General features: G+C 41.1%; 2 protein-coding genes and 1 pseudogene across 3 annotated transcripts; all 3 read right to left on the bottom strand.

Annotated features, from left to right (window-relative positions):
• Positions 1-5,981: 5,981 nt before the first annotated feature.
• LOC310803076 (odorant receptor 131-2-like) lies at positions 5,982-6,971 on the bottom strand (the record flags this gene model as incomplete). The annotated part of the gene is made up of 1 exon (XM_083667712.1): positions 5,982-6,971. One exon carries the CDS (start codon positions 6,969-6,971, stop codon positions 5,982-5,984), a length of 990 nt encoding a protein of 329 aa, XP_083523838.1.
• Positions 6,972-9,046: 2,075 nt separating this feature from the next.
• LOC310803075 (uncharacterized protein) lies at positions 9,047-19,404 on the bottom strand (the record flags this gene model as incomplete). The annotated part of the gene is given in 6 exon segments (XM_083667711.1): positions 9,047-9,850; positions 9,994-10,162; positions 15,666-15,825; positions 18,398-18,458; positions 18,462-18,476; positions 18,478-19,404. Coding segments are annotated over 6 exon segments (2,136 nt in total).
• A 2,968-nt stretch (positions 19,405-22,372) lies between these two features.
• On the bottom strand, positions 22,373-23,322 carry LOC310803210 (odorant receptor 131-2-like; annotated as a pseudogene). Its single transcript has one exon. The product of its transcript is annotated as an odorant receptor 131-2-like (transcript).
• Between the last annotated feature and the right edge of the window lie 3,657 nt (positions 23,323-26,979).

Here is a 26,979-nt window from a genome sequence, read left to right as displayed (position 1 = left end):
TTGAGAGTTGGTGTGAGAGACGTGGGGGGGTGCCTTTTCTGTGCTCCATCCCCAGGGCACTCTCCTCCTTACAGGACCTGCTTGAACAGAACAAAGCCTTTTCCACGATTAAGGGCTACCTGGACACCGTTTTGGTCTGGGTGAGACGACAATAGGGGCACATCCCCTTGTGCGTCGTTTTATGAAGGGAGTGCTCCACATCCGTCATTTCCGCATTTCCAGGCCACCTGTCCCGTCTTGGGATTTGTTGCGCTCGATTTGTGCCTTTGGAGACATTTGATATTGTCTTATAAGACGGCATTGTTGCTAGCCTTGACCACAGCCAAGCGCGTTAGTGACCTTCATGCACTCTTGTTTCATCCTATATGCATTCATTTTGCCCCTGGGGACTCGAGGGTTACGATACTTCCTAATGCTCAGTATGCTCATAATTCCCTGCCGAACTCGTCCACTGGGCTGTCTCCGTTCGAGTGCTCCATTTGGTTTTCCACCCCCCCTGTTTCCAGAGCAGGAGGTGGAAGCAGGGGTTCCCTCAGCGGAGACTTTTGTTCTCCAGTGCCGTCGCACCTGGTCCAGTGCGCACTGCTCCATGCATCTACCCGACAGCAGCGACAAGCCAACCGCCACTGAATACCCCTCCTTCTCCTGAGGCGTGGTCAACAGGGATGGCTGTCCACCCAGGATCTTCCCTTGAGAATGGACCCCTGTAATCTCGCCCCTCGTTTCATGGGGCCATTCAAGATATTGAGGCGGATTAACCCAGTCACCAACTAACTCCAGAGAGTGCCTGTCTTTCGATGTCTCCTGTTTCAAAGTGGTGAGGACCAGTCCCCCCCCCGGTATACGAGAGTATACACTGTACACGCTCGTCAGGTCTGTGGGAGCCTTCAGTGCCTGGCGGACTGGGAAGGTTACAGCCCCGAGGAGCATTCTTAGGCACCTTCCCGGGATGTCCTGGATCCGGATTTCATTTGGGACTTCAATCAACTGCGTGGTGGTCATCCTGGCTATGCGGCTGGAGCCGCACCTTGGGTAGGGGGTACTGTCACGATTCATCTGGACACTAGAGGGCGGCAGAGACCGCACCATGGACTTATTAGCACTCAGGTGCATCCCATTGTTCATTAAGGACCTCTCTATTTAAGTTGTTTGTTTTCCTAAATCTTTTATACCCTATTAGAATCAATGACTGTAACAGAAGGATTCTGTGGAATTTAAAAATATATATATATATTTATGAGAAGCTCCTAATCTTCTTAGGTGTTAAAAATATACCAAGTGATGAGTTTCAGTATGGCCACGATATTTAATCATCGGCCAATATATTGTCAGTCCCATCCAGCCCATGAAATCTCATTTTATTCTCGACATTACCTAACTCCTATACTTTTCTGATCAGGTTAGGTGAGAAACATGAGTACTGCATTTGAAGTTTACTCAAATTGTAATGATTTGAGAAAGTAAATTACCATCCCACTGAAAACATGGTCCAAATATTACCGAAATAGCCAAATAAGCCTTCTTAATATCTTCCATCACTAGCCACAATTGACAAGTTGTTGATCTCGTATCATGATGCTGGCTCATGGCAACATCCTTCAGTTCTCACAAGCCTTGATTAGCATTTCAGTGTAATTGTGTCAACAGGTGTGTAAAACTACACATTTATTTGAAAACATGACGTATTGCATATCTAAAAGTGTATTTCCACTAAATATTATTGAGAATATGCAAAATAATAATGAATGTACTGGCATATACTGCAAACAGAATGTGATTTCATGATTTATTGTTAGTGTTCAATTGTTGTGGCACTTCTGGTTGCAGCACGCAGAAGTCTAGCATGGTACATAAGGCTTCCATGCTCCAACTCAGTGCCTCACTCATGCTGATACAATCCCTGCGTGTTCCCACCCCTTGGCTGGCTAAGACTAGAAATGCTTCTATCGTCCAATCTGGGCTATAAAAACAATTACAAGGCATGAGTTTTTTATTTGTATTTAAGTAATTGTAGAACATCAGTCACTGTGGAAGACATCATGTCTTATCTCTGTCCCAAAGAAGCCACACGCAAAAGAACTCAATGACTTCAGGCCTGTCGCACTCACCTCACACATTATGAAAACAATGGAGAGACTGCTTCTACATACACTCAGACCCCAGGTTAGCCATGCACTGGACCCACTACAGTTTGCATACCAGGAGAAGGTTGGAGTAGACGATGCCATCACATATCTACTGCACAGGACGCATTCTCACCTGGACAAAGGGAAAAGCGCTGTGAGAATCATGTTCTTTGATTTTTCCAGTGCTTTCAACACCATCCAACCCCTCAGATTGGGAGACAAGCTCCTGCAGATGGGTGTGGACGCCCACCTGGTATCCTGGATCACTGACTACCTGACAGGGCGGCCACAGTTCGTCAGACTGAAGGACTGCCTCTCGGACACTGTGGTATGCAACACCGGAGCACCACAGGGAACTGTGCTCTCTCCTGTCCTGTTCACCCTGTACACGTCTGACTTCTGCTACAACAAAGAGTCATGCCACATGCAGAAGTTTTCGGACGATACTGCAATTGTGGGGTGTATCAGAGATGGGCAGGAGGGGGAGTACAGGAGCCTGGTGGAGGACTTTGTGCAATGGTGCAAACTCAACCACCTACAACTCAACACTACAAAGACCAAGGAGATGGTGGTGGATTTCCGTAGGTCTAAGCCCGCTCTGCTACCAGTCTCCATTGAGGGAGTCAATGTGGAGATGGTCAGCACATATAAGTATCTGGGGGTCCACCTGGACAATAAACTGGACTGGTCAGCCAACACTGATGCGATTTACAGGGGCGATATGCAGGGGCTAGGTAGTATTGCAAAACACTACTAGGAATCATATGATGAAATATGGATTTAGCTGATGAGCTTGTTTTTACCTGCTCTCTTCCAACATAAATGTTCCTAGTTATCTAATAAACTTCATATCCCAATGACATGACAGACTGACAAAGACAGGTGTTCCTCCTTGTGCCTGTCTGACTAGGTTGTGAGATGGAGAGGCAAAGCTACTCATTTATATATAGATGCATTATCTCACTCTCTGTCGACTAGTTGTGGAGTAAGTGGTTGTAGTTAAACCGGTATGATTCACGCTGTGTCATAACATGTGCCAATTGTGTGCGGTAACAGTTTAATTCATCAGTAAAAGATGAATATAACACCATTAAAATGTTGGCTCTCATCTGTAAAATAAACAGCTTTTCATACATCCATTTGTAACATCATAGCACAATTTAATAGACAAATAACCACTGTACACCATAGCCTAATACTTCATTGACAATTTGCTTTTGAAACTGTGAGGCACCTTGACATTTCCCAGAGACTGTATAGAACACTAAAGGTGACGCAGTCTAGGAGATAATGACGGGTGAGGTCGCTGGTAGAATTTTACACACAGGGACAGGGTGGCCTCAAAGGAAAGTGTTTGAAGGACACACCATTGCAGCATAGGTTTAACCACAGAGCTCAGTTTTTATATCTTCATTGATGATGCACTGAAAGTGCTGATGGCATCAACATGAATAATTCTGAAGTGTACAGAAACATCTTGTCTACTCAACCAAATGCCTCCAAACTCATTGGACACGGCTTCATCATACAGCGAATTAATGATCCAAAACCAGGGGAGCAATCCTGCCCAGAGATTTTGAAGCTGGCTATACCATGTGGCCAAGTAGAGAACTGTGTGGCTGGTGCCCAAAAGCATATTTCCTCATTGAAACCCATTAATGTTAAACGTTGTATTCCATCTGGCCAAATAAGGCTGTTTTAGACTGCAATTTCAGTTTCTATTATTTCCTGGTTTTACATTTAGTATTGTTCTGTGGCCGATTTTTTTTTCATAGCCCAGAAATGACGGTAGAGGTAACTGTTGTTTTTTGGGCGTTTCAAATTTACGATGACATTTCCCCCTGGCTCCCGCAACGACAAACCTAATCCGGCTATTTTCCGTGGAGGAGAGGACTACGGAACTGGGTCCCATTTTACCACCCACCGGTTTTGTTGCCACCCTCAATTTCTACCTTTGTCTTCAACTCATAAGGAGCAGAAGGTGGCAGGCTGAAGGTCTTACAATGTTATAATTTGAAGCCAATGAAATATTGACCAAATATTTACCAAAAAGAAGCAATTATGTTGCAACAGAAAATTTTACAACATTAGCTTGAAGTGTCATTCTACACAGCACTGTCACAGTTTTAAATGCACACCAGCTGGTTTGTGCTATCCTAACGCTTCTAGACAGACAAGTCACAAACAAGTCTCTATGTTTTGTGGTTTTTTTCTCCTGAAAAACTGAGGAGTCTTACCTTGTGTTATACCCACGATTAATGCAATTAGTTTGAGAGAGATAGTTTATATACACTTAGTCATGTTGTTGTGTGATATTGCACATCAACCTTGAAACCCTGGACTCATAAAACATATTTTAATTCAAATAGATGATGATGCCAGTACTTACAGATGTTTGAAACATTTGTAGATAATTTGATGAAATCATGAATTTACACTCTGACATTGATTCATCGTATTTACACCACATTGAATACATAATACAGAAACAGAATTGGATTTGTATAAACAATGTTTAAAGGTACTATCTGCAATATTGACATTGTCATTGGTCATTTCATTAATTATACATACCAATTGATTCTTGAAGAAATCAATTAACTAAGGTTGTTTTACTCAATTGTGCAGTGCCCTGCATAAGTAATAGGACAGTGAATCTTCTTCTGGCTCTACACTCCAAAGGTTTGAATTTCAAATCAAATTACTATGAGGTTAAAGTAGAGATTCTCAGCTTATATTTGATGATATTTGTGTACATATGGGTTTCACCATTCAGAAATTACAACACTTTTTATGCATAGTTTTTCAGGTTACCCAAAAGTGATGGGACAGTTTGCTTGACAGGTGCTTCTGGTTCGTCAGGTGTGTTCCGTCACATCATTTGTGTAGGCATAAGAGAGCTGTCAATGTCCTGCAGGTCAAGAACACTCTCCATAGCCCCATCATAAATATAAGAGACGTTATATTTCTCCAGTCCCATACCTCCAAAGGGAATTCAAGATTGTGCCTGTTTGGAAGATGGTGTATATTTGTCATGTTTGCTCTAATTACCTTTATTTGAGAGCGCTGGCTCTCAAATAAATTTGAGAGCCAGGGCTACAGCACACATTAATCAGAACCAAACTTATTATTGTACCCTAACCCTAATTCTTGAAAACACCTTTTCCTTATTGCTCTGATTATTGTTGCCATTATCATCATCCAAACCCAACGTGAAACCATGTTACACTATGTTTAAACCGATTATTATCATTATTATTTTTATTATTATTATTATTATTATTATTATAGGACATAAATATGTTTCTACAACCATGAATTATTTTATCATGGCTAATAGAAGAAGCAGGTCCATAGAAATTGAATGATGGTCTCACCGGCACCTTTCTAGGTCATTTATAACTCTTACACTTTATATAATTCTGCAGTAAAAATTGTATTGACATTGAGGAGGACATATTCAAGATTTGTGCAACAGAATATATATATTTACAGTTATTTTACAGTTATTTTGCACCAGATATGTAAGTTGCATTTGTTCTTTCATACAGACACAGTGAACACAAGTTGGTGACTGAAATTGCTGCTTGAAACACAGGAATCTTTGATAATGATCCTTGCAGATTAAAAAAAAAAAGTTTTTCCAACAAACAGTGTTAGGTTACAGTACAATAGGGAAATTGTCTGTGTTAAGAACATGTACTGTATAGATGGTGTACGACATGTACATGTACATATTACTGATACCCACATATTCTCATTGCAACATCACCCACAGTGTATCCTCCCTTTCTCTCTGGAATGCTTCATGCTCGGTTCATTCCTTCCTCACAGAAGGAGAGCCAACATGTTTGATCAGTTCGACTTTGGATTGACTTTTATACCTGGCCTGACTCTCGTGGTCCGACACCCCAGGTAGCGGGCCCAATATTTACGGAACTTCTCGTCCCTGAAGCCGTAGATCATGGGGCTGAGGAAGCGGGGGATGATGTAGACCAACAGGAAGTTGATGTAGCGGATCTCCAGGCCGAATTGGGGGAAGAGAGCGATGAGGGGCGCTTGCATAATGGGGACAACGAACGCCAGCATGCACAGCAGTAGCTGCACGCCATGGAGCAACACGGTGTTCCTGGCCTTCTTCACTGACACCAGGTCGGTGGAGGCAGCCCGCGCTGTCAGCATGATCTTACAGTAGGTGAAGAGCAGTGTGAGCGCCACGAACGAGAAGTAGGTGCTGTCAAATACGCAGTTCTTGTAGTAGATGGAGCGGTCGCGGAACAGCAGCGAGTGGTCGCAGAAGATGGAGGTGCGGAAGAAGCCGGGGGGCTCCTTGGTAAGGGTGATGAGAAGGTCGGTGAGGGGGGGCAGCACCGTCAACCCCAGGATGACCCCGATGAGGACCATAGTCCGCGGGACGGTGCACATCTGACCGTAGTGCAGCGGGAAGCGGATGGCAACGTAGCGCTCCACGGCCATCCCTGCCAGGATGAGAGGGGTGGACCGCGTGGTCAATATCGCAGTCATGACCAGCAGGCAGCAGACGGACGCGTGGATCTTGAAGAAGATGTAGCTGACCACATAGAGGGTGGTCACCAGGGTGAGCTGCAGGGCGTCGTTGATGACCATGTAGATGAACATGATGTAACGCGGGTCCTCGTAGAAGAAGTTGTGGCAGAGGAAGGTGTGGACCATGCTGCCGTTGATGACACTCAGGGCCAGCCACACCAGCATTGCCACAATGTTCTTGGTCAGGGCGTTGCTGAAGCTGTCTTTAGCAGAGCCTCCTCCGACCGCTGGCAGGGAGGAAGTGAAGTTCATGTATAGTGGGTCGGCTGTTGAATTCATCTTCACAAACTGAGAGAAGAAGGAGAAGGAGACATTGGTAGGTCACATTTCACATTACAGTGCTCATATTACTGTGTAATGTATGTGTGCATGTACTATGTGAGAAATGTTGTAATTACTCTTCGTACAGACACTTTAAGGGCAGGGTTATGACAAGGGTTATTACTGTAATTACAGTACAGTGTAGCAATGAGTAATTACAAAACGTGGTGCATATACTTGATGTCAATTTGTGTGATCAAGCTATGTGTCAGGTTATTATTGAAAAAGAAGAAATTGGCATTCAACTGACATATTTATGTAAAAGATATAGATAGGAATATGGACACCTGCTTAAATAACGATTGAATGAAAAATAAATCGAGAAATAGAGTATATTTTCCTGGAATTAATTCAAATGGCCATGATATTTTGGTTTGTTCAATTCTGAAAGATTTAACATGACCAAGATAATTCCTCCAAACACTGATTCAGCTTTTTCTTGAAAGTAATTCTTCTCAGATGTTTATCAGATCTTATATTGTGTCACCTAACACAGGATTGTTACTCCTCAATAATATTCTACTTGAAAAGATACCCAGAAAAACCTACCTACCCCTTTTTAATATTTGGTGTTATAATCTGTAATGATAATATCATATAATATACATTAGTATATGTACAGTAGTAGGTTATATCAACATTCTTGATACAATAGCATCCACAGAGTATGTTGCAACTATGCCAATTAAGTAAGCAATGTGTCTGTTCTTACACATTGTACAACATCATGAAAAGGCTATCATAGTCAGACAGTATTACCAAAGCTAAACCTAAGATAACATTCACAAGAATTATAACAAAGTAAAGGTTGAGAGCACAAAATCCTGAGCTCACTTACCTTGTTTGTCACATTTGACTAGACATGGCTGGTTGATGGTTGCCTTATAAACAGTTGTGATTGATAAGGTTGTTGTGATGTAAGATGTTATGGGTAAATGAATATCAGGGGACCATGGCCTCCACCAATAGTGGAACAGTATGGACTTTCTTCATGTGCATATCCCATTGTTTACAAGTATTTCTATGATAATGATTAGTGATCAAGGGAGTCTGACTGACCTTCTGCTATAAGTCAGATAAGAGAACCCAACCAGGATGTGTATGTAAACTATTGAATGGGAGGTTGTTCATCAAGGAAGCAACCTGCAACATTCATCTAAGATTTATAACACGTGAGGTATTCATCTAAGATTTATAACACGTGAGGTATTCATCTAAGATTTATAACACGTGTGTGAGGTATTCATCTAAGATTTTTAACACGTGTGAGGTATTCATCTAAGATTTCCCCAAATCTCACACAACATTAGTAATTCATAACATACATGTTACACTTTGTTGAGAATCTGTGATGTAATACATTTGTGACTGACATTAGAACCTATGGTAAAACCTATATAGTCCATTAGTTAAAATTCTCATAGTTGTGTAATGCAATGTTGTTACTAGAGTAATTAGAAACTTGCTACTTGTACATATGTATAACCTTACTACATATGTATAAAAGCAACATTGTAACACATTTTGAGATTACCTTTATTTATAAATAATTACTGAAAATGTCTCACAACCACATATATAATATGTGATGAAATATATCCACATACATCATTTATAAAGTTGTCATCCACATCCAATAAGTTCTGAATGCTACAATATCAACGAGAAGGCATTTATTATTTGAAATTAATTTACTCATTCATCTCATAGTTCATATAATATTTAGTTCTTGATTCATGTGTATTTTGTTATATGGCATTTGCTGAATACATATTGTTCCAATTAACAAAAAGTAAGAAAATAAAGAAAATTCTTATATACTATTTATTGTAAAAATTACTACAAAATGCACAGAGGCAAAAATTGCTTTACCTCACACATCAATGACCCCACATAGAGAAGTATTATTAACACAAATATATAATACAGTACAATTGTATCAAAATACAATTACTTTTAAATATTTTTATGCAGTTAATTTACATTACAGTTAATCATCAAGTACTTTCTTAATCATCGTATTTATTCTCTCCCTATTGACTATGATTGACTCGATGCAATTGGACCTTACACCTGTCTCTCACAAAATACCTCCGGAGGTACTTCCTGAACTTCGTGTCGCGGACGCCGTAGATGATGGGGCTGAGGAAGCGCGGCAGGATGTAGACGATTAGGTAGTTGGCGAAGCGGATCTCCAGGATGCGCCCAGGGAAGATGAGGCGCAGGATGACCTCTACACTTGGCGAGATGTAGGAGAGCATGCACATGAGGAGCTGGGCGCCGTGGAGCAGGATGGTGTTTCGGGCTCGCTGGGCCGATGCCTTCTCCGTGGACAGCGCCCGAGCCGTGAAGAGAATCCTCAAGTACGTGTAGACCAAAGTGAGGAACACAAAGGAGAAGTAGAGTGCGTCGAAAGCTTGCCGCTTGTGGGTCAGAGCAGGGTTCTTGAAGACGTTCTGCCTCAGGCAGAAGACGGATGTGTGGAAGAAGCTGAGGGATTCGGTGGCCAGAGCCACAAACAGGTCTGTGATGTCAGGTGCCGAGCAGATGAACCAGATCAGGCCGATGAGGATATAAGTCCTACGGGCGGTGCAGATCTGGGCGTGGCGCAGGGGGTCACAGATGGCAATGTAGCGCTCGATGGCCATGCTGGCCAGGTTGACGGGGGTGTTTCTGGTGGTGAAAACGGCCACCAGGATGAAGCAGCAGCAGATGGAGACATTGATTTTGTAGAAGATGTAGCTGAGAACAAACAAGGTGATGGTAACTGTGAGCTGGATGGCGTCATTAATGACCATGTGGATGAAGAGGATGTAGCGGGGGTTCTCGTAGAAAACCTACAGCAGCAAGAGAGGGAAGAGGTCATTTAACTTAGCTACACAGTTTCAGGCCGAAACAACTGCTGCAACAAATCAAATATGTGTCTATAATACAGTGTATATATTTCAAGGTGTATATATTTCAAGGATCACAACAAGACCTGGTTCCTGAAGAACGTGGCAACCACAGTGCCGTTGATGTAGCTGAGGATGGACCACACTAGAACCACAATCAGGTTCTTGACGAAGGCGGTGGTGAAGGTGTCTCTGATCAGGATCATATAGGGATAAGTCATGTTGCCCCCTGGACTGGCTGATGAGTTCATTTCTCTAAAAAAGCACGCGAGAGAGAGAAAAAGAGACAGACAGACTGACAGAGAGAGAGAGAAAGACGTTAGATAAGACATTTGTATTCATCAATCTATTCATTTAATGTTTTTGCCACCTAGGTCATGTGCAGTAGAACAAATTATATTCTACAGTGATGACCTGGTTTGTCCAGAGGTGACATTTTATTGGAAAAAGTGAGCATACATAAAGAATGAAAAACAAGCAGCACAATTTCAAGATCAACTCAGGCCACAATATCACAATAAACAATGGAGGAACAATTTACCCGACAAATTAAGTATTTTGTAAACAATTGTGGAATGGTTTTAACAGCCAGAGAAGGCAACATCTCAACATTGTGGCCTGCCAGTTTACTTGGGGTGACACTGATATCTCCTACTCATTCTATGGACTCAGTAGTTGTGGTAAGGGCAAAGCCCGTTTATTAACACTTTTCCTCGTTATCTTTCGCACTCAAGAATCCCTCGTCGACTTTCCAGTCGCAGCTTTCCAGCCTCCCTCCAAAAGCAGAGGCACACACATCTTAAACCATTTCGTTAATGAGGCTTCACTCGCAACAGGTGCACAACGAAGCCTCGCTTCCGTAACCCTGGCCACAGTCCTGTAGCTCCCTCTACAGGCCGAACGCTGCATGTCCCCCCACAGTATAATATATACTCTCACCAGCCACTTTATTAGGTATACCTTGCTAGTACCAGGTTGGACCCCCTTTTGCCTTCAGAACTGCCTTAATTCTTTGTGGCATAGATTCAACAAGGTGCTAGAAACATTCCTCAGAGATTTTGGTCTATATTGACATGATAGCATCATTGCTGCAGATTTGTCGGCTGCACATCCATGATGTGAATCTCCCGTTCCACCACATCCCAAAGGTGCTCTATTGGATTGAGATCTGGTGACTGTGGAGGCTATTGGAGTACAGTGAACTCATTGTCATGTTCAAGAAACCAGTTTGAGATGATGTGAGCTTTGTGACATGGCGTGTTATCCTGCTGGAAGTAGCCATCAGAAGAGGGATAAAGGGATGGACATGGTGTCAGCAACAATACTCAGGTAGGCTGTGGTGTTTAAACGATGCTCAATTGGTACTAAGGGGCCCAAAGTGTGCCAAGAAAATATCCCCCACACCATTATATATACAGTATATGCCATTTAGCTGACGCTTTTATCCAAAGCGACTTACATTGCAGTGAGTGCACACATTTAAATTATTTTCATAATTTATTATATATAATTTATATAATTATATATATATATATATATATATGCAAATGTTGGTTGATGGGCCATATCTATCACATATTTTTTATTGGTGCAATTGAAGCTACAATCCAACAGTTTCCAACCACAATGCAGACACAATTGAAAGATCAGATGGAACATATTTTACTGTAAGACAAGATGTGAATGCAAACATCTGTGATCAGATCTACATCTAATCAGATGATCCGATCATGGGACCACATTTTACGATCACACCAGCACACATAAAGAAATTACAATACAGTAAAACAATAAAATGGATTAAAAAAGTGCATGTGCAGGTAAGGTAGGAAACCCACAGGTGGATATGTTATACATATGTTATATGTTATACATACATTTCCATAGGATATTCAATAAATGCTATGTGTTTATGAGCACATGGCAGTCATACATAGGAGGAAATAGTCATACATAATCAATATTATGATTATGATTATTATGATTATTGTTATTATTATTATTATTATTATTATTATTATTGTACTTTTCAAATAATTCTCAAATAGTTCTGATTAATTTCACTTCAACACTTCAAATAAACATTGGAAATATAATACATTGGAAATTAAATAAAGATGAACAACAAATGCATTGCAAAGCACATCCTGTGTCAAAATGTGTTTTTTATTACACAACAGAATTACAATGCTGATACAATTCATGCATTTTCAACAAGTTAGTGCTATGAAATGCATTTTTTGTTAATCTTTGAATTGCAAGTCTAATGCAAGTGTATTGAATTATATCAAGTGTGTATTGCCAATTAAATTAGAAACATACCCTTAACACACATAATGTGTAAATCTTGTGTAAAGAGCCCCAGTGGGGCTGCTTACTGTTTACATAATCAACATAGTGAATATTGTACCCATCAAAAATATAACTGAATAAGAGCACATTGCAATTATTTTCAAATTACATCTCCACTTACATTAAGCCACATTGCTTTATACAGCTGTTCTGTTGCATATAAGATGCCAAATATTCAAACACTGTATTATTGCAGCTCTACATACAGTATCTGCTGAAAGAGTCACATTCTTTAGGGGAAATACAAAAGGTTTGCTAATCAAAATGATGTATCAGCTGTTTTTATCATGTAGCTTGCACCCAACACCAGAATACTATATACCTCCCTGATCATAAATATGTTATTTTCAATTCACTGTTTGATAGTAAAATTCATTGCTTCTATGTTAGCATACTGTAAGTAAATCACAACATATCAATACACCCTGTAGCCACCTCACCCTCTCACCTCACCTCCAATCTGTCCTCTCCTTCTATCTCTCCATTTCTTGTAATGCCCACTTACCTCAGTCTGGTGTAGATGCATAGGTGGCACACAGCTGGGGGTTGTGTCCTTATATACACTTGTACAAACAAACACTCGTAAACAAGCCGTAATTGATTTTGATGTCATCAGGAAGCAGGAGGAAAAACAAACCAACAAAATGTTGTTAATGTAGTGTAAAAGTAGGACATTCAACAAACATTCTCAGGTGCAAGTTTGCATTATCTTATAAGATAGAAAGTCAGTTGTGTGGAGCTATGTTTTTGCTAATTTTTTTTACCTGGGTTGACATGTTTGAAAATGAAGGCCATGGTCAGGCATGACCTTTGTCTTCTTCACGTTACAGTGTTCATATTTCTGAAATATTAAGGGAGACTAGGGGCAATTGTACCTTTGCAATTAACTCTATTCCTCAGAGATCACTCAACCAAAAACATTTTGGTCATTTTTTGGCATAAGAAACAAGTGCCCTGGGGCAATTGTAACATTGAATGGGGTCAAGAGTAGAGTTCTATGTGTTCTCAGTCAAGACAGTGTAGAGAAATCAAATTATTATCAGCATTTTACAGCTCTGTAATGGTCTCTAGGTCAAAACAGCAACTGATTGTACTCAGACCATACCCGTTTACAACTTTCTTTGCACTCTACAATCCCAAGGCTATTGAAAGATATATTTGTGTATAATTCATACCATCTCAAAGTTAAAATCACTAGTTTTCATCTTATAATGGCTCGGCTTAGAGGAAATTTAAAGGGTCTGGAAAGTTGACATTAAATGGTTCCAATTGTGTTTTGTGTCAAAGTTGAGTATCATTTTAAACATCCACCAACATTTTAAGCACACATTTTAACATTTTTCTGGTCAAACAGTTCTGAGGGCTGTATGGGTGTGGACTTTGCATGCTTGATTGACAGCTCCCTTTCAAAGCCTCCTATGTCGCACAAACAAACAAACTCACATGGCTAGCTTCATATGGTGCTAGCAGGGAGAATTGGTCTCATTCAGCCATATATGCATGAACCTTCTGACTCAAAGCAGAGGCAGAGGTCCCACCACAACGAAACTTGCGTTCTGTGCAAAGTGTTAGTGAGTTTAGCCTGTTTGCCAGATCCATAGCCTAGCAGAGGGGTTGTAATGCAATGATTAGTGTCACGCCCTCCACTTCCACCTAGCCTGTGTCAGTCCCTCTCCCTTTCCCCAGTCTGTGTGTTCCGTGTGTGGGCGTGGCTCCAGGCTCCTGCCGGCCCATTCACGCCATCATCTCCACCTGCCGATCTACACACTTGTGGCTTGTCTACTCATCATGTTTTATACCCTGGTTTTACGTCCACTCTTTGCCAGTTCATCATAGTACTTCCAACCTATATGTCCCAGCATTTCTAGTTTGTTGATTTCTGGTTTCGGATCTACAAGTGTTTTCTGGACTGTGCTTCTGCCTAACCCCTGTCGGATTATCTGCCTTCCCTAGAACTGCCTGCCCATGTATTAACCCCTGCCTGGACAACCCGCTATCCTGCTCTGCCTGCCCTGCCTACCTGCCCTGCCCTGCCTACCTGCGTGCCCAGTCTACCCTGCCTTCCCGTTCCCCCCAATTCCTTCATTAAATACCTATACCTGTGTCCAGACTCTGTGTTCTGCATTTGGGTTCAATAGCTGGCCATGTTTGGGCCTTTTTAGTTCAGTGCTCCTTGGTTTTTGAGCAGCAAGCCCTCACCTATTCTTCTGACCAGGCTCGTATTGCTTATTTGATCCCATCCAAGGCAAGGACATTTACATTTACATCCATGACATTTAGCACACGCCTTTATCCAAAGCGACTTACAACAAATACATTTGTTTAAGTAAGTGAATCATCTATCCATCAGTCATCATAAAAAAAAGTAACCTATGGTAGGACCAGGGGCTATTGATAGTCACAATGCTAGAAGAAGGAAGGGACTTTTTTTTTACAGGAGAGAAACTTGTACAGGGGGGTAGTGGGGATGAACAGGTCTTTAGGAGGGACAGTTAAGATTTAAGTTAAGCCTAAAGAGATGGGTCTTCAATTTACGGCAGAAGAGGTAGTGACTGCAGACTTGACAGCAGTGGGAAGCACGTTCCACCAGCGGGGCGTCAGGACAGTGAAAAGCCGTGACCGAGTAGCACGGCTGCTGCATCTACGTAGAGGCTTTGCCGCCCGGTAGGCGAGCACCAGGGTCTTGAATCTGATGCGAGCTGCTACCGGGAGCTAGTGAAGGGTACGAAGGAGGGAAGTGACATGGGAGAATTTGAGGAGATTGAACACCAGACGGGCGGCAGCATTCTGGATGATCTGCAGAGGCCTGATGGTGGAGGCGGGGAGACCGGCCAAGAGTGCATTACAGTAATCAAGGCGAGAGATCACAAGTGTTTGGACCAAAAGTTGTGCCGCTTCTCTGGTGAGGAATGGACGTATCCTCCTGATGTTGTAGAAGAAAAATCTACATGAGCGTGCTGTCACTGTGATGTTCACCACACAGGATAAGTGGTTGACAAGGATCATCCCAAGGTTCGTGACTGTATGGGAGGAGGTCACAGTATAGTTCTCTACTGTGATGGAGAAGTCTTGGAGAGGGCAGGCTTTCCCCGGGAGGAAGAACAGCTCAGTCTTCTTAAGGACGTCGCCCAGCAGCTTTTTTCTCTCTGTCATGAGTTACACAGCATGGCCGCTCTTGCCATAGAATTCCAGACTCTCGCCACTGAGAGCAGCTGGAATGATGTAGCGTTCCAATGCGCTAATTGATGCTATAAAGGATGAACTGGTGTCTCGGGAGGAGCCTCAAGACCTCGACCAGCGGATTGCCCTCACCATCCGGCTGGACAACCGTCTCCATGAGCGCCGCAGGAAGAGGTCCGTCAGGTCCCAGCTGGCCATCCCATTTCCATCGGGGACACCACATTACTCGCCTCCGAGAAGGTCCGAGTCCAACCGAGTCACACTGATCCGGAGCCGATGCAGCTGGATAGGGCTCGCCTGTCTCCGGAGGAGAGGGCTCGCAGCCTCAGCGACGGGGTGTGCCTGTATTGTGGCCAGGGCGGTCATTTGGTGGCCACCTGTCCCATCTGCCCAAGGTTGCGGGAAAAAGGGTAGTGGGAGAGATATGGACGAGCCAAGCCACCTGTTCCCCTCTCTCATGTCTCCAACTCAAGGCCACCCTAGTGTGGTGTACCCAGTCCCTTCCCCTCACGGCCCTCATTGACAGTGGGGCTGATGAGAGTTTTTTTGGACGCTGAACAACTGGGAATTGAGACTGTGCCTCTGCCCTGCCTGCCTGACCTGCCTGCCCTGCCTACCTGTGTGCCCAGTCTAATCTACCTTCCCGTTCCCCCCAGTTCCTTCATTAAATACTCTATTATTTTATACATGTGTCCAGTATCTGTGTTCTGCATTTGGTGCTCTGATTCATAACAGTTAGCTCAATAATGTTAGCAATTGCAGTAGTGTGATGTTTGATTCTAAAATGTTTTGAATGTAGCTAGCTTGCTGCCTTATCATAAATGACATTCATCTATTACACATTGCGGTAGCTAAACCGCTTGTGCTTAGGCAAGCTCCTTTACTGTACACTACACTTACAAGTGTAATTACACAGTAAAACAAACACTCTAATGTAAAGTGTGAATCCCTTTCATTCACCTAAATGAGTGAATAAGAATTGGATAAGAAAATTCAGAGCAGCTGCGATACTGTTTTCAGCTATCCTCACAGTTGAGATAGTAGATGAGTGGTTTCACTTATCCTATATGTTCTACTGTAGGTCAGTGGATAGGAAGGGTTGAGGATGATGAGAAGACACCACTCTGAACTTCTGAGAAGCAGTTTGGAATTATGGGGGGTTCAGGGGAGTCAGGTGGAGGTAAAAATTGGAGGACTGGCTCATTGTTATGCATGGGATAGAACAGAATGGTATCAAACATTCCTCAATGCATGGAATGGAATGGTGTTCGATACCATTCCTCCTTCCATTCCATACCTTACAATGAGCCCATCCTCCGATTTCTACCTCCACCATTCCACAACTCGGTGACAAAGGCAAAAAAAAAACGTGGAAATGTTATGGTGTTGGCTTTTGTTTATTTTGTTTTTCTACTAGTTAAACCTTTAAGCTACTGGTGTACGACTCCAGGATTTTAGACTCTACAACTCTAGTCGAGTTCATCATTCAGACATATTACTTTCTGGTCCGATAAAAGGCTATTTCCTTGCCTATTTGCTGGCTATTTAGACAACAAAGACAACTAATAACTTGCTGCTGAGTCGTGACAATCGGTGACATTTTTCTTTAACTTGGTGGGGTTAGGGTTAGGAAGTGGTTATGGCTTTGAAGTGGTTAGGGTAATTGTAAGTTGTCAGGGGAAGGTATTTGCAAACATCAGCCACAACAATTTGCTAACAAAACCACTACTGTTTTTTTCGAAAGTGTCGATACAAACCAGCGACCTTTGGGTTGCAAGTCTTGGTTGTACGTCTCCTTGCCACGCCTCTGACTGATAGGATTATTCCTTTTGTTTCATAGTTATGAGAATTAAGTCTTTTAATCTGACAAATAGAAAAGTGCTTGAACGTCAATATTTGCACAAACAGGGCTGGTTGGGGAGGTGACAGCATTGTACAACACTCAGGTTTCTGTTTACATTATCTTTGTGTGTCCATGAGTTTGTTAGAGATTTATATTTAAAAGGATAATCCACTCCGAAATTAAAGTTTTTCAGATGTTCTCAGACCTTAAAATAGGTGTAATGACAAGATTTGTTAATGTCCCATATTATTGTATAGATCCAGCTGTATTCTCACCTCAAAATTAATGGAAAGGATGCGCACCTGGGGTTAGAATACAGTTATTTATAGACAACCAATAATGGGATATTGAGTAATATTTTCATTACACCCATTTGGAAGTCTGACCAACTTTGATTTGGTATTGGGCTATCCCTTCATATGTAAGACTTCGATTGATGAGGAAATAATAAAAATGATTCTCCTCTTAAAACATCTTGTGTCATTAATCACTGAACATATTGTATGCATTCAACAATGTATTCATTTCTTTATTTGTACATCAGGGGAGGCTGATGGAGGTAGAAATCAGAGGACGGGCTCATTGTAATGCATGGAATAAATGACCTACCTACACCAACCTCCCCTGTTGTACATGCACTATATGTACATAAAATGTAGTGAAATGATAATGTTAGTATAATAGAATTATCTTAGAATAATATTCTTAAATAGAATACTAAGGACATGCATTGTGTGTGCTATATTGTTAAACATTGAAGTGGAAGGATAATAAAAGAAACTCCTTAGAAAATGTGCAATGGTATTAAAGACAATGTATTTACAATTCAAGCAATGACCCTCGTCTGGATAATCAAATTCATAGAGGAAAAAATATATAATTTCATGTTTAGCATGCAAGAAGACAGAACAGTCAGTAAGAGAGTGAATCTCTACAGTCACTGCTTCCTTCAAAGGGCTTTCAAATAAACAACATGAGAAGGTCACAGGATGACTTTTATGGCAACACATCTCTATCAATGTGGTTGAGAAACCAGAGTGTAAGTAAAGAGTGTAAACATTTAAAATGTAATGTATTCAAAACTCCCATGGGTTAACATGGCAGATTTTGCTCACTTTTTGGTACTTTTTTGCTCAAGCAATGGTGCTCTAAGACTTCTTTATTCTGGACGTGGTGTTAAAAAGGAACACATTTTGGTGCTCGTATTGACTTTACACAACAAGTACCTCTTCAGATACTTCCGGAAAGTCTGGTCCCTGAGCCCATAGACTATCGGACTGACAAACCTGGGTATTATTTGAACTATGACATAGTTAGTGAACCGGATCTCTAAAACACGTGTAGGAAATATATACATCAGTAAAGTTTCCATCAATGGGACTATATATGTAAACATACACATCAGTAGCTGGACCCCATGGAGCAGGATAGTGTTAACAGCCTTCCTGGCATCTGAGTTAGCATTAGCAGCCTTAGCAGTAAACATGATACTGAAGTACGTGTAGAAAAGGGTGAGCCAGACCAGAGACAAATACACAATGTGTGAGATGTTCTTCTTCTCTATCAGGTATGGACTGCGGAACAGAAAGTCGCGCTTGCAGAATATTTTTGAGTGAAAGAAGTGGAGTGGCTCTGTGGCCAACAGGATGAAGAGGTCTGGTAGGATGGGGATGGCACCCATCACCCAGATCAGACCAATCAAGGCGTAGGTCCGGGGGACGGTGCAGATTTGAGCGTGGCGGAGAGGGATGCAGATGGCAATGTAGCGCTCGATGGCCATGCTGGCCAAGTTCACAGGGGTGTTCAGGGTGGTGAAGATGGCGATCATCAGAAGGAAGCAGCAGAAAGAGACGTTGATTCGGAACAGGATATAGCTGATGACGTGCAGGATGACTGCTGTGGTGAGCTGGATCATGTCGTTGACTACCAGGTGAATGAAGAGGATGTAGCGAGGGTTGGTGTTGAAGATCTCATGCTTGAAGAAGGTGTGGACCAAGGTGCCATTGATGTAGTTGATGGAGATGCAGAGCATTACCACAATGAGGTTTTTGGTCAAGGCCGTGGTGAACGTGTCTCTCACTTTGAGGACATAGGTGGCATTGCTGTCCATTGAGAAATTCATCTCTCAATTATTGGATGATCTGTAAAAAAAGAAAAAAAAAGAAAAAAAAGAAACACAGCTTGATAAGCAATGGTTTGGCTAGGCCAGTTAGTGTTTCAGTGTTTATTACTCATATCATAAAGCTCATCTATCAAATAATCCATGTCTTTATCATTGCATTATCATATCCTATGGTTAGTTGATACAGCCACTGGTACTACTCACCACTTGTAATATCCTGGAATCGGTCGACCACCCTGGCATGATATGCACGCATTTGTCTCTGGCATGACTTTATATATCCTGATATGAATCCTCTGAAGTTAGGGCATGGGTGGGGGTGAGGGTGGGGAGGTGGTAACCCATTCACACACATCCTTGCATAGCCATAGGCTTATTCACTATGGTGAAATGTTCAGAATGTAGCACATAGATAATCTTTTATTTATCATTTCACAACCTGATTACAAAGGCAGGGTGCCTTGTCCTTTGCTGGTTCTTGTTTCTTTCATTTTTTGACTAGATAAACCTTTAAGTTAGTGGTATTACGACTATTTCAGTTAATCTACACCCCAACCATTGATTTCAGTGTTTTCTGCATAGTTTAGTCTAATTTTGGTGGGGTATATTATGTTCTATAACATATTGAGGATTTCTTGATTACAAATATTTAACCTTGATAATGTTACTCACCGATTACTGAAATGTATATTAGGTTGTACTAAATCTGTCCTGAGCTGCTATTGTATACCTATTTTTATTTTCTGTTTTAAGTTTTTAAATAAACACAGATTACTGTATAATAAGTCCCAATTTAGTTCAGTACATTTCTGATATATTATGAATCATATACCATGTATGAAAGGTCAACTTAACAATAAAATAATGTTCTGAAATTAGTTAAGTTGTTGAAGGTAATGAATTTATCAAATAAGTGCAGCCAATTGTTCCCATGCATCCTTTTGACCCCCTTGTTTAGGAACCAATAGTATGTCTATCTCAAAACATACCATCCTGACACTCTTGAAATGTATGTACAGCATTTCCCGTGTCTGATATTATGATTGTGAGCATACAGTATGAGCAACAAACAAGGTTCAGATAACTACTTCTGTGTGAGTAACCTTATATGAGAGGTGATTACTTAAATTGATTTTCACAGGACCATTTCCTCCTATAGCCCAGTGAGTTCAAGTGATAATGATAGAAGTGTAAGCATTTACTGTGGGGTTCAAATACTACTTGTGTCCAAATGGAGCACCTTAAATTGTATTCTAATGGTTGTCTTTCTCCCTGAAAAAGATAAAGGAACCAGAGAATTAGCTATTCTCCCATGCCATGTATGGGAGAACATGTATGTACTGTATATGGCAGACATTGCATGATCAATATTATTCCCTACGGTTTTGTAAACTAGAATAGAATTGCTTGAAGGTGTAACAGACTCAAAGTTTACAATTCACATCCAAGCAGAGCTTTCATTTATACCTTATAATGTGTTGCAAACATTATGGTTAGACTTCTGCTTGACATTTGGCATGAGACATTGCCTCAATGACACTTTTTGACTCCCTTACTATGATCCTAAAATAACTGTGTTAGCACATCCTACTTTACATGTCTGTGCAATGTTTTGGTTTAATATTGTCTTACAGTTATCTTCTATCGTCTCTTTATGGTTGGCATAAGACAGTCAATCAACATAATTTTACATAACTTTATACAATGTTTGGATTTAGACATTGCTGGACCATACCATTTTCTGTCATAATGGATACACAACGATACAACTAAAAAACAATGTTAATGCAATATCTGTTATTTTTTTATTCCCATGGGGAGGTTTCTGTATATCTGTGTCATTGTGTGTGTTCAAGTTTGTCAGTGATTCACATTCAAATGGATAATCCACTCCTTAATCAAAGTTTGTTAGATGTTCTCAGACCTTAAAAGGGGTGTAATGATGAAATGTGTTAATGTCCCATATTATTGGTTATATAGATCTAGCTGTATCACTAAACCTTAAAATTAATAGTTCAGAATTCTGAAGGTGCATATTTTTCCATTAATTTTGGGGTTAGAATAAAGCTGGATCTAACCAACCAATAATATGGGATATTGAGTAATCTTTTCATTACACCCATTTTGAGGTCTGAGCAGAGATCTGACAAATGTTGATTTGATAGTGGGCTACCTCTTCATAGGTAGAGACCATAGTAGGACTTAGATTTATGAGGAAATAATAAAGACGATACTCCTCTTAAAACATCTATTGTCATTGATCACTGAACATATTTTCGGCATTCAACAATTTATTCATTGAATTTCTTTATTTATAAATACATATGTACAAAAAAGTGAAATTATTATGTTAGTATAATATAATTAGCTTATAATAATATTCTTAAGTAGAATACTAAGGGCATGCATTGTGTGTGCTAGAAAAAAAATGCTTAGAGAATGTGCAATGGTATTAAAGACAATGCTGGACATAATGTAATTCACATCACACAAAAAAAATGTATTTAATGTTAGGCTCACAATAAGACAGAACTATCAGTAAGAGACTGAATCTATGTCATTACTGTGAAAGCAGCCATGGAAGTGACACATAATATGTCATTGAGCAGTACAGTCACTGCTCCCTTCAAATGGGATTTCAAATAAACAGTGTGAGAAGGCCTATACTGTACATCAACATGTAGAGCAATGCTTCTGTATATTCTCTGATCTACTAATGGCTCCATTTTGCTTCAGCAAAACAGTACTGTACTGTGCAAAGAAATACCAGCAACTCAGAATACTCTACAGCATGGTTTTTATTGTAACTCTTAACCATGTTTTTGAGAAAACAGTGATTATTAAACCAGAGTGTAAGTAAAGAGTGTGGAAGTGTATTGCACACCACACAATAACTAGCTGCAGTATTCAAAACACTCATTGGATAATGTCTCATCCTGTCTAAGATGTCTTTACTCTGGATGCAGTGTTAAAAAGGGACACATTTTGGGGATTGGTGCTCGTATTGACTTTACACAACAAGTACCTCTTCAGATACTTCCGGAAAGTCTGGTCCCTGAGCCCATAGACTATCGGACTGACAAACCTGGGCATTATTTGAACTATGACATAGCTATTAAACCGGATCTCTAAAACATGTGTAGGAAATATATATATCAGTAAAGCGTCAATCAATGGGACTATATATGTAAACATACACATCAGTAGCTGGATCCCATGGAGCAGGATAGTGTTAACAGCCTTCCTGGCATCAGAGTTAGCATTAGCAGCCTTAGCAGTAAACATGATCCTGAAGTACGTGTAGAAAAGGGTGAGCCAGACCAGAGACAAATACACAATGTGTGAGATGTTCCTCTTCTCTATCATGTATGGTCTGTAGAACAGAGAGTCGCGATTGCAGAATATTTTTGAGTGGAAGAAGAGTGGCTCTGTGGCCAACAGAATGAAGAGGTCTGGTAGGACGGGGAAGATGCCCATCACCCAAATCAGACCAATCAGGATGTAGGTCCGGCGGACCGTACAGATTTGAGCGTGACGGAGAGGGATGCAGATGGCGATATAACGTTCGACGGCCATGCTGGACAAGTTGATGGGGGTGTTCAGGGTGGTGAAGATGGCGATCATCACAAGGAAGCAGCAGAAAGAGACATTGATTCGGAACAGGGTATAACTGAGGACGTGCAGGAGGGCAACGATGGTGAGCTGGATCATGTCGTTGACTACCAGGTGGATGAAGAGGATGTAGCGAGGGTTGGAGTTGAAGATCTCGTGCTTGAAGAAGGTGTGGACCAAGGTGCCATTGATGTAGTTGATGGAGATGCAGAGCGCTACCACAATGAGGTTTTTGGTCAAGGCCATGGTGAACGTGTCTCTCACTTTGAGGACATAGGTGGCATTGCTGTCCATTGAGAAATTCATCTTTCAATTGGTGGATGATCTGTAAAAAATGAAAAAAAAAGAAACACAGCTTGATAAGCAATGGTTTGGCTAGGCCAGTTAGTGTTTCAGTGTTTATTACTCATATCATAAAGCTCATCTATCAAATAATCCATGTCTTTATCATTGCATTATCATTCCTATGGTTCGGTGATACAGCCACTGGTACTACTCACCTCTCACCATCGGTTGCTCACCTTCACATGATATGCGAGCCTTAGTCCGAGTATGAGTTTAAATAGCTTGATATGAGTTGGGGGTGGAGTTTAGGAGAGGGGGGTGGAGTTTAGTTGGGTTTTTTTTTACCAAAAACTAATGCATTTTCACTAACCGGTAATGGTTAGCATGTTTTACCAAAAGCCAATGAAAGTTAGCGGTACCTAAATTGGTATGTTTGACATTTCAGGCCCAAATCATCCCACATTATCTAAAAAAAAAGATTCAATGACTTGGTTTAGATGACTTTGAGATGATTCAAGGCATGACATTTCAAACATACTAATTTAAGTATCATTGGCTTTCATTGGCTTTTGGTAAAACATGCTAACCGTTACCGGTTAGTGACAATGCCCAGATAAACAGAACCAAAATGTGGATTGAAGTGTATCCTTGGAGGGTGATGGCAAATGTATCCTTGTCCATAGGAAAGGAACCAAATATGCGATTTTGTAATTTGGGTGAACTATGCCTTTACTGGATATTATTTGAATGTCACTTGGAATTTGATTTTAGTATGTATTCAGCCTAAACAAATATACAAGTCTAATCCATAATCTTGCCAGGCTTGCTGCCTGCGTGTACAGTACATTATGTACACATACTTCCTGACTTCTGAATTAGCCAAGTAGGTTGTTCACTAGTGTGAATGCCACTCTGGCACTCGAGTGTGAAGAGGCATTACATTTCCTGTTAAAATACCTGTTTGTTTACTAACAGCAAGATTTTGTTGATTTATCAACTCTTACTGCTTTGAAGACACAGATGTCAAATCCAAATCATTTTCAGTTACCATCAAAATCAGAGAAAATTAAGTCTCTCAAAGCCCTTGTTTTGGGAAACATCACAGTTATTCAAGATAATGCCCAATGTTAACATTTAAATATACAGCTCTGGAAAAAATTAAGAGACCACTCCAAATTGTTCTTAAATCAGCATCTCTACATGTATGGCAGCCATTCCATTCCAGTTTCTGTTGAATTCCAATACAGGCACACCTCATTCTACTTAATGAGGTACTGATTAGGTGATCACCTGAACCAAATCTTATTTAATGAGGAAAAGTATAAAAACCACTACTGTGGTCATCACTATCCTCTTGCAATAGGACCAGCTGGATGGCAAAAACAGTGCTCGTAGTACCTCAAAAGTAATTAACTTTTAATTTAATTTTTTAAATTAACTTTTAATTTATTTATTTTTTAAAATAACTATTGACCATGCCAAAAGAGTTGAAAAGAAAAGTTTTGAGTGAGGAAAAGAAGGGTTCAATTCTGGCTTTACTGGCAGAGGGATACAGTGAGCGTCAGGTTGCTTCCATCCTTAAAATTTCAAAGACGGTTCATAAGAACAAGGTCAAGCAGCAGAAATTAGGGACAACAAAGCTACAGACCGGCAGAGGGCGAAAACGACTCTCCACTCACCGGGATGACCGCCAACTCATTCGAATGTCACTCAACAACCGTAGGATGACATCAAGTGACCTACAAAAAGAATGGCAAACGGCAGCTGGGGTGAAGTGCACAGCGAGGACAGTTCGAAACAGGCTCCTAGGGGCAGGGCTGAAGTCGTGCAAAGCTAGAAAAAAGCCCTTCATCAACGAGAAGCAAAGAAGAGCCAGGCTGAGGTTTGCAAAAGACTGTAAGGATTGGACCGTAGAGGACTGGTGTACGGTCATCTTCTCTGATGAGTCCAATTTTCAGCTTTGCCCAACACCTGGTCGTCTAATGGTTAGACGGAGACCTGGAGAGGCCTACAAACCACAGTGTCTCGCACCTACTGTGAAATTTGGTGGAGGATCAGTGATGATGTGGGGGTGCTTCAGCAAGGCTGGAATCGGGCAGATTTGTCTTTGTGAAGGACGCATGAATCAAGCCACGTACAAAGTTGTCCTGGAAGAAAACTTGCTTCCTTCTGTTCTGACAATGTTCCCCAACTCTGAGGATTGTTTTTTCCAGCAGGACAATGCTCCATGCCACACAGCCAGGTCAATCAAGGTGTGGATGGAGGACCACCAGATCAAGACCCTGTCATGGCCAGCCAAATCTCCGGACCTGAACCCCATTGAAAACCTCTGGAATGTGATCAAGAAGAAGATGGATGGTCACAAGCCATCAAACAAAGCCAAGCTGCTTTAATTTTTGTGCCAGGAGTGGCATGAAGTCACCCAACAGCAAATCAGGGTTATTCCACCAAATATTGATTTCTGAACTCTTCATAAGTTAAAACATTAGTATTGTGTTGTTTAAAAATGAATATGAACTTGTTTTCTTTGCATTATACGAGATCTGAAAACACTGCATCTTTTTTGTTATTTTGACAGGTGTCATTTTCTGCAAAGAAATGCTCTAAATGACAATATTTTTATTTGGAATTTGAGAGAAATGTTGTCAGTCAATTTTTTTTTTTTTAAATTTTACTCAAACACATACCTATAAATAGTAAAACCAGAGAAACTGATAATTTTGCAGTGGACTCTTTTGTTTTGTTTCCAGAGCTGTATGTTATGAATGATTTTGCCACTTGTGGTGCTCTTAAGTCAAAAAGGGTCCTCTAAATTGTCAGAGATGTCTAGAAATTAATGCATTTGACAGAAAGGGGCACACCTCCCTGTGCCCATGAGTATAAGCTTATTTTGCCAAAGTCTGTCATCCTAAAACTAAGGAAGGTGTGGTTTAATGAGGTAAGAAATGTATTCATATTATATGATAGGTGTATGATAAACATACACACAACACTCAAGTACAGTTTTGAGGTGTTGAAGTGCCAGTTATATAACTTTGACCATGGTGAAGGTAGCAGCAGAGGGAATACCTCTGACTGGGCCCCTCTTCAGGACCTACTTGAGGGTCACGCATAGGCCGATATGTGCCTGGCTATGTGTTGACTATATATGACCATCCAGGCCAAATCAAATGATTTGATTGGCTGTAAACCAACACATAAAGCATGTTGGGAGTGAAATACAGGTATCTCGGTTGTGTCCTATGCCAGCTACAGACAACACTTCCTTCTCCAAAACCCCTCTATTTCCTGTTCTCTCTCACTCTGTGGTGTTACATCAGCCTGGAAACTTTAAGAGGCTCACTGTTTAAAGTGATCACTTGAGTTGTTTTTACACAGCTCCTTGAGAGAGTCAAAGGCCAGGTTACCAACTGGGGCCATTAACATGTCTTAACCAATGCTTGAGGGACCATCTGACATTTGCCATCACCCTCCAGAGTGTTGCCTGGGAGTTAAGCACACTGAAGGACAGAGAGACTGTCTCCCATTAGCCCTCATTAGAAGGTGCTGAAAAAGGTTAGCCATTGCGGGGGGCACTTCTGAACAGTACACACAGCATCACAGGGACTTATTAAGTAGTCTATGGAGACAGGAGCTGAAGTTCATCACCACTTAGTGTGTCTGTGTTTGAAAACAACC

Source organism: Argentina silus (genome assembly GCF_951799395.1).
Source record: "Argentina silus genome assembly, chromosome: 4".
Taxonomy (NCBI): Eukaryota; Metazoa; Chordata; class Actinopteri; order Argentiniformes; family Argentinidae; genus Argentina; species Argentina silus.
The sequence above is the reverse complement of the archived record's forward strand: the minus strand, read 5'-3'. Positions and strand labels throughout refer to the sequence as shown.